At 45.2% G+C, this 13,241-nt stretch overlaps 1 protein-coding gene across 1 annotated transcript in view; it reads left to right on the top strand.

Moving 5' to 3' along the window:
- The first annotated feature begins 248 nt into the window (after positions 1–248).
- The window catches only part of spred1 (sprouty related EVH1 domain containing 1), a 33,272-nt gene continuing 20,279 nt past the window's right edge, over positions 249–13,241 (top strand). Inside the window, exons 1-2 of the mRNA XM_047610584.1 lie at positions 249–968; positions 12,511–12,781. Coding sequence (XP_047466540.1) covers positions 937–968; positions 12,511–12,781 — 303 coding nt within the window. The 5' untranslated portion in view covers positions 249–936. The remainder of the gene's footprint in view (positions 969–12,510; positions 12,782–13,241) is intronic.

The following is a 13,241-nucleotide window of genomic DNA, read 5'->3' as shown; positions in this document are numbered from 1 at the left end:
ACTACTTTGGGTCAACTTTGGAAAGAAACGCTCCTAATGCGCCGCACGTGTCTGAGGCTGAACGCATTTTAGCACAATACGCGCGACTCTTTAGGTGGACGCTGTGAATAAAACGCGGCGCAAGCGTATTTTATCGCATGAGTGTCATGTTTTTACTACGTCGCGGAAGGATCTAATTTCTCAAGCGAGGGTCGACACATCCGCCCAGTTTTCCGATGTTTCATCCCCCCCGCCCCCCCCTCCCCTCCCCTCCCCGAGTTGAAAATGGAGTTCGATTAAAGCAGATGTCCACCAACTTCTCAAGGAGATTTCGGCTCCAGGCGTTTTTGCTTTGCGCGTCGGTATTAGTGTTTCCCACAGCCGAAACCCTTTCCCTTTTGGCTTTGGATGCCTTTACTGCAAATTACTCGGACACGTTGACGGAGGGAGCAACGCTGCACGGCGCTTTTTCAAGTGTTGTCCTGGACCTGAAGTTGGCGAATGGATGCTCGACAGCCAGCCATAAATAACCTGCCAAACGCTACAGCCCACAGCGATTTCTACATTTTCTGAGGATCTATAAGCATCTCTGTCTGCAAAGCGAGGGATCCGTGCTCGTTGAAGAGGATGGTGCCCGTGGCCCATTTGTCGTGGTCGGATTTTACTTCCAGGGAGGATAAAATGAATCAAGGGTTGTCATTCCTCCTCGCGATTTAACATTAAGTCCCAGGCAGCCAGGCTAACGTGAAGCTAGCTTCTCCTGGTCTTCGCGGGGACCCTTACCCAGGCATGCCCCCCCACCCTCCTCTCTCCCTCCCGTACACCGCTTGCTTACTGTCCAAAATAGTGGGGTAATTTCTGCATGTGGAGGAAAATGGTGATATTTGTGGCATTTTATCCCGCCGTCGCTGCGTCGTCGATGCTATTGCTAGGATTTGGATCCCCGTGAGGAAAAAGATGAGTGAAGATTCAACAAATCCAAACAACGAGTGAGTGCTTGTTTATTTATGTGCATTTTTGACACCGTTTCCACGCACGCGTGTCCACTTTAATAATGGGTAGCTGTGCGTCCGCGGACATTAACACACGCCACAGCAGAGGTCTACCACAGCTCCCGATGACAACGCTGGTATTTCATCATCTCGCTCATATCAACAATACTTTTTGTTGTTGTTGTTGTATTTAACACGTTTGCGGGCCAGTAGACGGGGATATGTTGTGATTAAAGGTTAAAAAAAGGAACGCGTCTAATAAGAAATGCTGTTTTTTTTTTAAAAAAAGGATCTCAATCGTATTATTTTTGTTCCATTTGATAATGTAAATGCTGTGAGAAACCATATTGGGCTACAGTATTTGGGGTGTACAAACGCTGGTCTCTGCATATAAATATATACCACTGAATTTCGTGGAAAATTATAAACCCAGGATTATTGTTATAGATATGTTGTAGATAGATAGGCACCCATAAGACAGCCGACGAGGGTTCAATCCAGATACAGTAATCAGGTTTAAATATACATTTATATAGGTATTTGTTTTAAATTCATATATATATACATCGCTTTTCAGTACATTAAGATGCGATATAGCGTTATATTGACAGCCTGGGTCTGTGCGTAACAACCGTCCGCCATGATTTCAGGACATAACCATCGATTAAAATCGTCAACATGTCAGTGTTGGTGTGTTCCAGTCCTGTCTTTCTTTAATGAAAGCCCTTCGTGCTTATTGCCGCATTGAAAAGCCCGAAGATGCCATTTTTTTTCTCAATCGCACTCATTTACATATCACAATCTCCATTCATAAAAAAAAAAAAAAAAAAAAAAAAAAAAAAACGCCTAAAAACGGCGTCACCTTCCTTCGCGCCCGGAACAGCAGAAACACACTCGGCTTGTAACAATGTGCATGTTGCGTGTTTATTTATTTTTATTTTTTTGTGCACGTCGCGCCCGTTTCGGATCGCGTTTTGGTATTGTTTTAATGGGCTGATCCCTTGTGTGCGCTTGTTGACAGTCAGTGAGAAATATCTGCTTCGGGAGGTGCTGCGGTCACATGATCCCCTCCATTCATAAAGTACCTGCCTGCCCATTCACAGCACTGTACGCTGTTTCGCATTGCACCGACCGATCGCACAATGGTCACATTTTCTGTACTTTCCCGCACGGTACGTCGCATATAAGCGCCGGCTCTGGCCCCATAATCGTTTATTTTATACGAGCCTGTCGCTTAGCCGACGTTTCTTCACCGTGTCGGAGGATTTTCTTTCATAACGTTATTTGTCACAGAGGAAGTCATGTGCCCTTTTCAGCCATTTACAGTGTCATGGTTCAGTCTCCGAAACACACCCATGTTTTTTTCCCCCATTTCCATCTTTATGTCCTGTGTGAGGTTGATTGATTTAATGCATGGGGGGGTTTTGTCCTTGAACTACACTTGTGTTTTTTTTATTTTTTATTTTTTTTATGTAACATTTGTCATGGAGTTCTTTTCCCCTCACATCGAGCCACGCCAAATAGATCACATTCACACATGTATTGTTTTAGGAGGGGGGGGCTTATTTGTGCAGTTGGCCTCGATTTAGCTTTATATTGTGCAATAACTTGGCACGTTCGATTCGAGTCGGAAGGATAAAGCCTCTGAATCGAGCCCCTTCTGATTGTCATCGAATTAGTCTGCGGAGAAAGGAATCGCAGTAAAAAATCAAAAGTGTGTCCGAATTTGCTGTGGCTCTTCGAGGCCCGGAAGCTCCACTTTGGCATTTCCTGCCACAGGCTACATATCATGAGTGGGGTGGTGTGTGTGTGCGTGTGTGAGCTACAGTATATCCTGGATTTGTTCCACACTGCGTGATGGCAGCAGCTAAGATGGCGAAGTGATCCAAACATCGTTGCTATGATTCCACCACCTTTCTGGCTGTTGTATGATTCATAGTAGCTGAGCGAATCGAATACCAAGCGCTGCCTGAGCTGTTTTTTTTTTTTTTGGTCCTTTTAATATGTTATTTAAGATGACACAGCTACTCGCATTAAAAAAAAAAATCTGATGTCTTTCTTTTTTTTTTGCATCCGTTTCATCACTCTGACATCGTCCTCTTTTCTATTCATGAGATGAATTTGTGTCTGATGAGTCACTTGCTAAATTTAAAAGAAAGGAACTTTTCTACAATATGTAGAAAATGTGCGTGTGAATCCTGGTTTTCTAACCGTGTACAAGTGTAATTAAGGAATGCTGTGTGTGTGTCTGTCTGTAAAGATAAAATTTGAAAGAAAAAAAAAAGGCAATGTGTGAAGCGATGGCTCTGAAATGGTTTAGTCTGAATGATAGGTGGTAAGCCAAACTAGTGTACACACAGCACACCCTCTCCTGAGAACGTGTTACTTGGCCTTGGTGCAGAGATGTTCACGAGGCTGTAAGGACAAGAACGCACATTAAGCCTTGTGAGATTTTGGTCTGCGTCTCGTCTGGGGTGTGTTTTTTGGGGAGAGCGCGGTGTGATGTGAGGCTAATGTAAATTTTGCAGACAAGGGCTATGATCATGCTGGGTGAAACGGAACATTTGTGTGCAAGCAGCCTCTCCGAATGTCGCGTTTCGTCTGAAATATTTATCCCGACCAAGGCGGCGGCGCGTTGAGGTGTGCTACACCTACGTTCTTTGTCTGTGTGCGTGTTAGTGGTGTATTTTAACAAATTAAACGTCCGGCCTCGCTGTTCCTACTTCACAAATATGAAACGGGGGTCGACGTAGAGTGGATCCAGTCTTGGCCTAAAGACTGATTTTGCTCAAATTATTCAAGCTCTTATCCGTTTTTATCAGTGAAGGTCAGTTGCCTCTGTACTCCGCTGAACATGTATGGGGTTTTGTTTTAGATTCCTGTAGTGCTGTGGTATTGTCTGTTGCCAGTCAGGTGATCCCCAGCGATTCCTCCCTCTGTGTCCTCTTCCTATCTGTGTGATTGATTTGACAGCTCAGCGTTTTATCTGCCAATGTGGGTGTTGTGATCTTATCACCTGTGGGCTGTTTTGCACTCCCATTCCTGTTGCGGAGCTTTCCAAACACATTCCTCCCAAACAACCCCCATCATGCCCTGAGACGACAAAGGGAGACAGCTACTTCAGCTGTTAGGGCCAGTGCTTTATGGCCTGGGTAATTGCCTATATCCTGTGGCCCTTATGTTAAGCTAAATAATTTCCTGGACCTTTTTATAGGTAGTATTATTTGGGGTTACTGCCAGTTGTTGGGTGCGACCTCCATGAACCCTGAGCTTTACTAGCTGGCCTAAGCTAAAGACACGTCTTACCTTTGACAAAAGTCTGCTGACCTGAACACATCTTGGGTTTTGCTTCTGTATTCTTTTGGGGAAGCTTTGGTTATGACTGTGGTGGTTTTCAGGGCCTATTGAAATGTGTTACTTGACAAATCTTCATCGGCTCATGCTGCTGGTCGTTGGGCATTGTCTCATATGTCGTCAGATTCCAGCGTAGGTCGAAGATGTATCGTGAAAATGACGGTGTCTTTCCGAGGCTATGTTCTAAAAGTTGCGCGTACAATCACAGGGCTCGGACTGTCCGTCACCAAGACGAGCTAAGCTGACTGAACAGGCCTTGTGTAGTGGTGGACTGTTCCATTCCCATGGCCAGATTTGGGCCTGGATTCTGTGTATTTTAAACCCGAGCCACTTCCCTCTTATGATTTTCATTTCCTCTTCAAGTATTTTAAGAGCACGCATAAAATGGCGTAAATGTCAGCGGCGCATTTAGAACACGTTTCAGACCAACTTTTTGTGTTTTGGACACAAAGACCTGGTGCGGACCTACACGTAGACTGATTTTTTTGTGTGACTGTGTTTGTGTGTGTGTGTGTCCACAGCAGCGTTCACATAGCGGGGCTTGTCCTCATTTCTTTGTCAGGGATCGCCTCTGATGTTCACAGACCATATCTTAATGCCTCTAAGAAGTGCTTTTAGCACTAAGTGTCTGAATTGTGGATATTGTTTTCAGTTTTGCTGCATGCGGGAGCATGAAGGCTGGGCCTTGTTGTGAGCTCTTTGCTGCAGCTGGGCTAAGATGGTTCTTTCCTGTGAGGCCACAGACATAAAAGGGCACAGATGTAAATCCTAAACCTTGTGTCTTTGATTGAGTTTCCAAACGCTTTGAAAACAGGAAGGGGTTTCTGTGTGTGCATCTGTGCGCGCACACACACACACTTGAGTGTTTATTTCTCTGGAAACATTTGGCATGTGTATGTCTTTCTGGAAGAGATAGGGCCAGATCCTAGATGAGTGAATTTAAGCAAGCGTAACATTATATTATAGAATAAATGACTTAATGAGTCAAGTTTTCAACTAAGTTAAATAAGTTAGAGGCTTGTCGGGACCTATATTTATACTTTTGATCGCATTTTGTCGTGTCTAGCGGCTATATTTAGACCTCGGAACAAACTCTCATTGGACGGTAAAAGTGGTCGAGTCTTCAAATTCCTCGAGACAGAGGTTCATCAGTCGAGAGACACTTGAATTAGAATTTAATTGATTTTCAAGGCGGTCTGATGGTGTGGTTTCTGACATTTCTGGTGAAGATAATGTCATAGCACACTCAACAACTGGGCATGTTGAGATGGTTTACAGCTTGTCGTAGCAGTCTCTCTTAACATCCACGGGGCCATCATCTTGGTTTGGTGGTTTATCTTTCCCAAGTCGCTCCTGAGATGTATCGACGGTTTCTCCCACAGCTTGGCGGCCGCCTCATTCCCTCAGCTTCCTGTTTCCCCCCTCGGTCTCAGAGTGGCTATGACGAATAGACGCTGGGTCCCTGGGGACCACTCTTACATCAAAGCGCACCAGAAACGTCGCAGCAGTCAAAATTTGCGGGTTCCTCTTTTGTGTGTGTGTGTGTGTATGTGTGTGTGTAATGGTAAATGCAAGGTTTTAATTTTCCAAATGCTTGCGGTTCAAATTAAGATCATCTCAATATGTGGCTGTGATTGATGTTTGAGAATAGTTTTTTGGCATTTGATACACATATGGGACTCTTTTGATTTACAGTCCCGCAGCACAGCGGCACCTAAAACATTGCTCTTGGGGTTGCAGGCCCGATCCAGTAATAGAGGGGTTGGTTTGAAAATCGGTGTTCGAAACGCCGCCTAAGTGAGCGGCTCTGACATTCATCTGCTTGGTTAGGTCTTTCTTTTTGATTTAGGCTACATGTTAATTTGACCCATTAACCGTCTGTGTCTGCCTGTGACAGATACTTACCAGAAGTGGCTATGATCTGTTAATTTGTTGTCACGATGGGTAGTATTTCTATAAGAGGATGGTGGTACATTACAAGACTCGCAGTGTGGTGCAGCAGCAGAGTCGGCTTGTTCTTTCTTTCTTTCTTTCTCTCTTTTTTTTTTTTTCCTGAGTCAGTTGGTAGCTAAGCTGAATGTTCTTGTGAGGGAGATGACTCACCAGCAGCCTGAGGTGTTGAGAGGAGATAGGGCAAATTTCTCTTTCACTTCTCTTTCTATAGCCAGCGTATTATTTTTCACTGCAGCGAATTCGAAGCGGGCTTGTGATTCTGGCTCGGTTTTGTCCGGCTATTCTGCCTTTTTTTTTTTTTTTTTTTTCCGCATTTCTGTTTTTATTAATATCTGTCAGACCTTTCTTTCTAAGTATTTTGCTCTGACCTTATGTCATAATTTGCACTGCATCCATGTCAGGCCGTGTTTGGTGTTTGTTTTGGGTATGTCTGAGCCCTTGAGTTTGCCTCCGGTTATTTGGGGGATTTGAACCGTGGCTAATTGGCCGGCTAGTTTGCACCGTTCAGATTAGATGCACTGCTGGAATCGACGGCCGAGTCCCAGATTGCATGTTATTTATTTCTTCAATGAGGCATGATCGCAGTGAAAGAACTTGCACTGTTTTATTGTCTCGTGAATGTCTCGCTCTGACCTGCAATTAATTAGATTCCTTCGTCTTTTAAAGGGAAATATTTGTTTTTTTTTTTGGAAATTGTGTACATGTAAAAACAAGCTTTGGAGACATTTATATCTTTTGTGTAAATTCATCTACATTTAATACATGAAAACTTAAGTCAGGTTAAGGCTCTTTAAAAAAAAAATGTAAAAATATCATATTTTATCTAAGCTGTTGAGGATGGATATACATTTTCGAGAGCAAAGCAAATGAGTCACTCCCAGAGTAGCTTTTCACGCCATCGTCCGTGTCCCGCCCACTTTCCTAGTGATTGCTTTCCCTTCGGAGGATAATCTATTGAATCGGATTGGGATAAGTAGCTTGTGTTTATTTTCCCAATGATATTTTAATGATTTTTTTTTCCCCCCACTCTCAAAAGTCCTGCAAGCCAAAGTGGCCTAGTGGAGCTTGACTGAGCTTGACAGCCTTCCTCCGGTTTTGATACAGGGGAGAGATGGGGAGGAAAAGGGGGCGATGGAAAAGGGAAAAAAAAAAAAAAAAAGAAGAAGAAGTGGTGGTGGGGGTCTTTTCTCCTCTTTTCTGATGCTAATGAAAGGAGGAATGGTTTTCCAGCTTTTAGCTTGCAGAGTGTGTCTCTCCTGCAGCATGCTCCGCTGCCTGGACATTGTGGGAGGACAAAACTCCAGGCCCGGGATCCAATAACGTGAAATTTCAGCAGAGAAGCGGCCATTGTGTAGAGAGAGGCAGCCGGGGAGGGGTTGGGTAGAAGGGGGAGACAGAGTGGAGGAAAGGGAGGGTGACTTGGCGAGCACCCAGGGCTCAGGCCACATCCTTTCTCTTTCCCATCTCCTTCTGCTCTCCTTCTCTTCCTTCTCCTTTCCTTCTTCTCTCCTTTCTGCGTTTCTTTCAGTGCCCCCCTCCACCCCCCACCCCTCCCTTATGCCCCTGCCCTCCTCTTCTGCACTCCTCTTTTGGGGTGGGAAGCCCAAGGCTTAGACAGGAGCAAAGCATGATGGCATGCCGGAGCCCAGTGAGCCATGGGCCGGAGCAGCAGACAAACGGCCACTTTGTCCACTTAGGAAATGGTTGTCCCAGGATCCCCCTTCTCCACCACACACTGGAGCAGCCGGCCTCGAGGCCCGGGCCCCGCTTGGCCTGCACATGCTCCACATCACGGCCTCTCTTCTCTTCTCTTCTGTAAATCTGTACACAGCTGCAAATGCAAGACTTGTACAAGAATGCGCAAATACTGGCGCTCACGTTTTGCCAACAGTGAAGCATACCTCAGGTTTTTGTCTGTCGTCCCGGCCCTTGTAGCCGACGTACAGGTTCGCTCGTGAGAAAAGCTCGTTTTTTTTTCTCTCGAGTTCACGTACTTTCAAACGCGCGCCGCGGTAAATATTCGCACGCGCGTCGACAAATCTCCACACGTCTTTCACACATCCGCTCATATCGGCGCATTCGCAAATCTGAACGCACGTTTACAGATTCCTCCATACATTGACAAATCAGAATATTTACACATCCACGTACACACAAATGACACATTAAGTACACGCGGGTTCTCCATCTGCCTTTGCACATAAGATTAGCGCTCGTCTTTTAATTTATTCCCAGTGGAATTTCAGTTTTAGCCATAGCCAAGATAATGTTAAACATCTTATAACGTATGTCACGTAGTCTGTAAAACCTCATATCAAATCATATACAAGCTTAAAATGTATTTTTGTGTATAGAATAGAAGTACAGGTTCTTCTTCAGATGTGAATTAGAGCTGTTGACCATCACCTTGGTCTCCACACTGTTCACATCCACAGCCGCCGCCTCTCCCTCCTCCTCCTCCTCCTCCTCCTCCTCCTCCTCACCCCACCGTCCCCCTGTTAAACTCTCACTCCTCCCTCTTGTGTTTCTCTCCTGCTTTGGTCGGAAATGAAGTCAGTCATCCAGCAGAATAACTTGGAATAATTTGGAATTGGGGGCTCCTTTCTTTCGGCCCCTCCTCCTCCCCTGCAGGCCCAGGCCAGCTGATCTGCTTCCGCTCTCAATTGTGTGTCCAGTCGACTGTGTGCTCCCAGCGAGGGGCGTGGAGGCCAGCCTTTGTCTCCTCCGTCCCACTCTGAACTTTGTGTGCGCCTTTGTGTGTCTGCGTCTGTGTGTGTGAGATGCGGCCGCGAGTCGCTCTGAAATATTGTTCGTGAACAGTTTTAACGAAAAGGGAAGAAGAGGAGCGGACAGAATCCTTTTATTTCCATTTTAAAAGTTTTGTCAAATGCCTCCTAACAGCTGTTGGTGCTGGTTTTAAGTGTTTATTGTAGAGTAATTGATATATTATAGATTATGTAATTATAGTTTGAGGCTTGTTTTTTTTTTTTTTTTTTAACTACATTTATATGAGTGCGTTATGCAAGAAAATGCAATAAAGTGCACATATGCATAGTCCACTTAACTTCCTCTCTGGGCCCGGCCCCCCCTCCCTGTGAGTGTCATGGTTGCTGGCATGTGTGTGATGGTAGGTCTGAAGGGTCAGGCCCTGGTCATTGTGCCCTGGTCATGGCTGAGCGACACCACCGCCTGCCTTCTGTTCACCCCAGGGACCCCTGTCTGACTGACAGCCCCTTCTGCACCCATCACCAGCATCCTTTATTGGGGGCCATAGAGGGGTGTAACAGCAGCACTATTTCCCTCTTTTACTGCCTGCTATACAGAAAACAGATTTTTTTTTTTTTTTTTTTCTGTTGTGGCAAAAGTTCTCGTGCAGTTTCTGTGACACCGTAGTCATAAGTTGTGACCAGAAAGGGTGTTTCTGGGAGGATGCAATGGGGAAGTTAGCTGTGGTTGTGTTTTGTTGTCTGTCTCACACGGCCAGACGCGCACATTAGAGAAGAAAACTCATAACTGTAATATGGGTAAGTTTAGGTTCATGTGGTTTTTAAATTGTCATTTTCTTTCCAGCCCCCCATCTTTACTCGTATGAGTTTATCTTTGGACCTGTTTATTCTTTAAGTGGCAGTAAAATGACAACACGTTATTTTGAAAATTTCCTTTGTCCTTTCCTGTCACGATGATCAGGTAAAAATCGTCCAATGTTTTCCATTTTTTTGCACCCTGTTGGTTGTCAAAGCTTGCTGAGAATGTAGACCGACTAGAAAGGCATCAACTTTCAACAGGCAAAAGCACAGATCTGACAAATTCACTGTCACCAAAGCATTTGCTAGTTCGTAACTGTACAAACATAACCTTCTCCAGTGAGAGAAGCACGTCAAGCGGCCTGAAACTGTCTTAAAATGGTGTAAACCAATTACTGCCCGCATTTGTATTACTTCATGTTCTAGGAGTTGTTATATAGTCACCAAAAACTGCTAGACAGCCATTGGATTTAGAAGCTAACCAAGTCATCCTTCTGCTAGTCAGCCAGTTTTCCGTGAATTTATTTGGCTTTAGCCCTATTGGCACGGGATTGGTTTTACCTGGGGACCTCTGGTAATTTCTGACAATCATGGAGGTCGTCTGTGATCTTAATCCCATGCGAATCGTCGTAAAACTGCCTCTGACACGCAGGGGGGTGACATGGAAAGTAGCAGAGCCATAACAACATAACGTAAATTTGAGTAAAACGCAGAGTTTGTTTATCCCGTGTGAATGCACCACATGAAATACAGACGTAGGGGGTAATATCTGAATCACAGGATGTCCTCAGATAAAACTTATCCCGTGCGAATAGGACTTTTCTTTTATTGTTTTATGTTAGCTGTGTTAGCAAAGAGTTGCATCTTTACATGCCCAATGGTTTTAGAGCGTTGTAATTTATATAACGTTGTCAGGGTGAGGAATTATTTGCCTCGTCATGCTAAATAATCAGTAAGTCGCTCACCGTCTCTATTTGGCATGGAAAAAAAATATTGATTGCAGTCGCTCTAAGGACACTCGGACTGATTTAATGTAGTGGTGAAGAAGAGTTTTATGTGGGATGCGTGGCCAGGACGGTCCATATATTGTCAATAATTCAGATAGAATGTCTTTCCCGATGTATTAATGGAAACGCTTATCTGCGGTCAGTCTTATAAAGTCACATTGCGTATGTGTCTGATCAGACCGGAGCGTAGGGGAGGAAAGTTGTTCTGCAGATTCCTTCATTTGAATCCTTTGAGGGAACTAACTATGGGTAGCTATTCAAGCAAGTGCCAGGATATTGGCGCTTTCACATGAAGATGGCTTTAGATTTAATGCTCACTGGCTCTTAGATTAATTACTAACCAATTACTTGGACACTGAGGTTTGCCAAGGGTGTGGAAGGCAGGAGACCAAAGGTTAGCCTTATTGAGCTGAGCCAAGAAGAGAGGCAGTATGGGGGAGGATGCAGCTTTTCGTCCTTTGGATCGAGGGCTACAAGTTAACTATTTTATAGTTTACTTCTAGTTGTTGTCATTGGCATTTCTCTCCCTCAGTCGGTGCGTAAGATTTGGCTGCTGGTTGTGAAGACATCCTTCGCACATGTTTCAGACCCAGTGACATCATCACCGGGTCTCAGTGGTTAACCTGGACGTTGGCCAGAGAGCAGTGTGTCCCAGGAAGACATCCGGCAGTCACATTCCTCACTTCTTTGCCCATTTCTGTCTGCTCTCTGATCTTTCCCAGCCTTTAATACATTACCAGCAGTTTGTGCAAAACGCTGCCCTCAGCACGCCGTGACCTTTGTCATTTCCGGTGGCCCAATGCGGTGTTATCTAATCAGGGAAACATCAGACTCCAGACGAAGGGACAGGGAGCGAAATAGAAGCGAGGGCAATGCTTACGTTTTAGCATTATAGTGCGTAACAAATAATTATTTGAAATATAATGTGTGATAAATGATGCATTGACAGTGTGATTTGCTAATTTATAGTCATCCCCATTTGCAGAATATTAGCTCATGGTAGTTTAGCCTGTTTTCAGTTTGTGGCTTTCTTTTATACTTGAATGATGACACATGTGTGTTGTTGTATGTCTGGGAAGACGTGAATCTCTGAAACTCTGAAACTTCAAAGACCTTAATCGTACACTGAACAGTCTGCCCTTGTTTCATAAAAACATAGTTTTCATAAGTTGGTTCCCCTGCACTTACAGCCACCGAGTTATGTTTTATAAATGTCCGTCTCACCGTGTCTGCCCTACGATTCAAAGGAAAGAGGGCAGTGTGAGCTGGAGCCCCCGTCATGTGCTGTCTTGTTTAGAACCACCTGCTTTGGGGGAAAGGTTAGAAATCAGCAGTGGCCAGAGACTGAACTTGGCCACATGGTCAGTCACCCTCTGGCTGGGCTTAAACATACACTGACGACTTCAGACAGTTAATAGTCTCTTCTGTCATGTACAATTACCAAAAGTCGCATTTCTGACTGCACCTCGCATTTTATTTTAAAAGTTTGGCACAGATTTTAGACCGACTCGTTACTAGCAATAGTGTTTGCTACCATTGCGACGTCCTCATATACACTTACTGATGTGTTACAGCTGTGGTTTTAACTGTTACATGCTGATCTAATGATTCCTTTCCAGGTGATCCTGAAATGTACCGGTAAACGTGGATCATGTTCACTAACTAGAATTGTTTCTGTCATCCTCCCTTCGTCCTCTACAGTGACAGTTATGCGCGTGTGAGAGCAGTGGTCATGACTCGGGATGACTCCAGTGGTGGGTGGCTTCCCCTTGGCGGCGGAGGCCTTAGCTGTGTCACCGTCTACAAGGTCAGCCGGGCGGAGGACAGCAGCAGCACCCACAGCGGAGGCAGCGGAGGAAGCAGCAGCAACCTCAGCCCCTGTAGCCCCAGTCCTAGTCCGAGCCCCAGCCCCAGTCCCAGTCCCACAGCCGTGGAGTTCCACATCAAGGGCGAAAGGCTCAAAGACAAATTGGTAAGAGAGCCTCTCACGAACAGTCTCCCGAGCTACCTGCATTCATGTGTGACGAGCTTGTTATTTCGCTCCTCTGTTTAGAAATTCCTTGTAATGCGCTCTCAATTTATGCAAGCCAGGAATGACGCGCTCTCTGGAATGAGACGGCCGTGACGCCCGCATTCCCAGACTCCTCCCGGACTGTCTCACTCACTCACACACACACATACTCACACAGGAAGTGGTTGTTTGAGCGCAGGTATCTGAAAATAGGAGCAAGCGGCGTGACGCATGGTGACATCACTGGGGAGAAGGGCAGATTAGTCAAGAGCAGAGAATGGAAATACGCAAAGACCATGCGACCGACTTAAAAGATGGAATATGGGCTGGAAATTCACACTCACCCCTGTTTTCCGTGACTACCACAGTTTTTGCCTACTTTTTGAATGAGCGCTTCCTGCTTCATGAAGGGGGACGTGAA

This window comes from Mugil cephalus, chromosome 17 (genome assembly GCF_022458985.1).
Source record: "Mugil cephalus isolate CIBA_MC_2020 chromosome 17, CIBA_Mcephalus_1.1, whole genome shotgun sequence".
Taxonomy (NCBI): Eukaryota; Metazoa; Chordata; class Actinopteri; order Mugiliformes; family Mugilidae; genus Mugil; species Mugil cephalus.
This window is presented reverse-complemented; position numbering and strand designations above follow the sequence as displayed.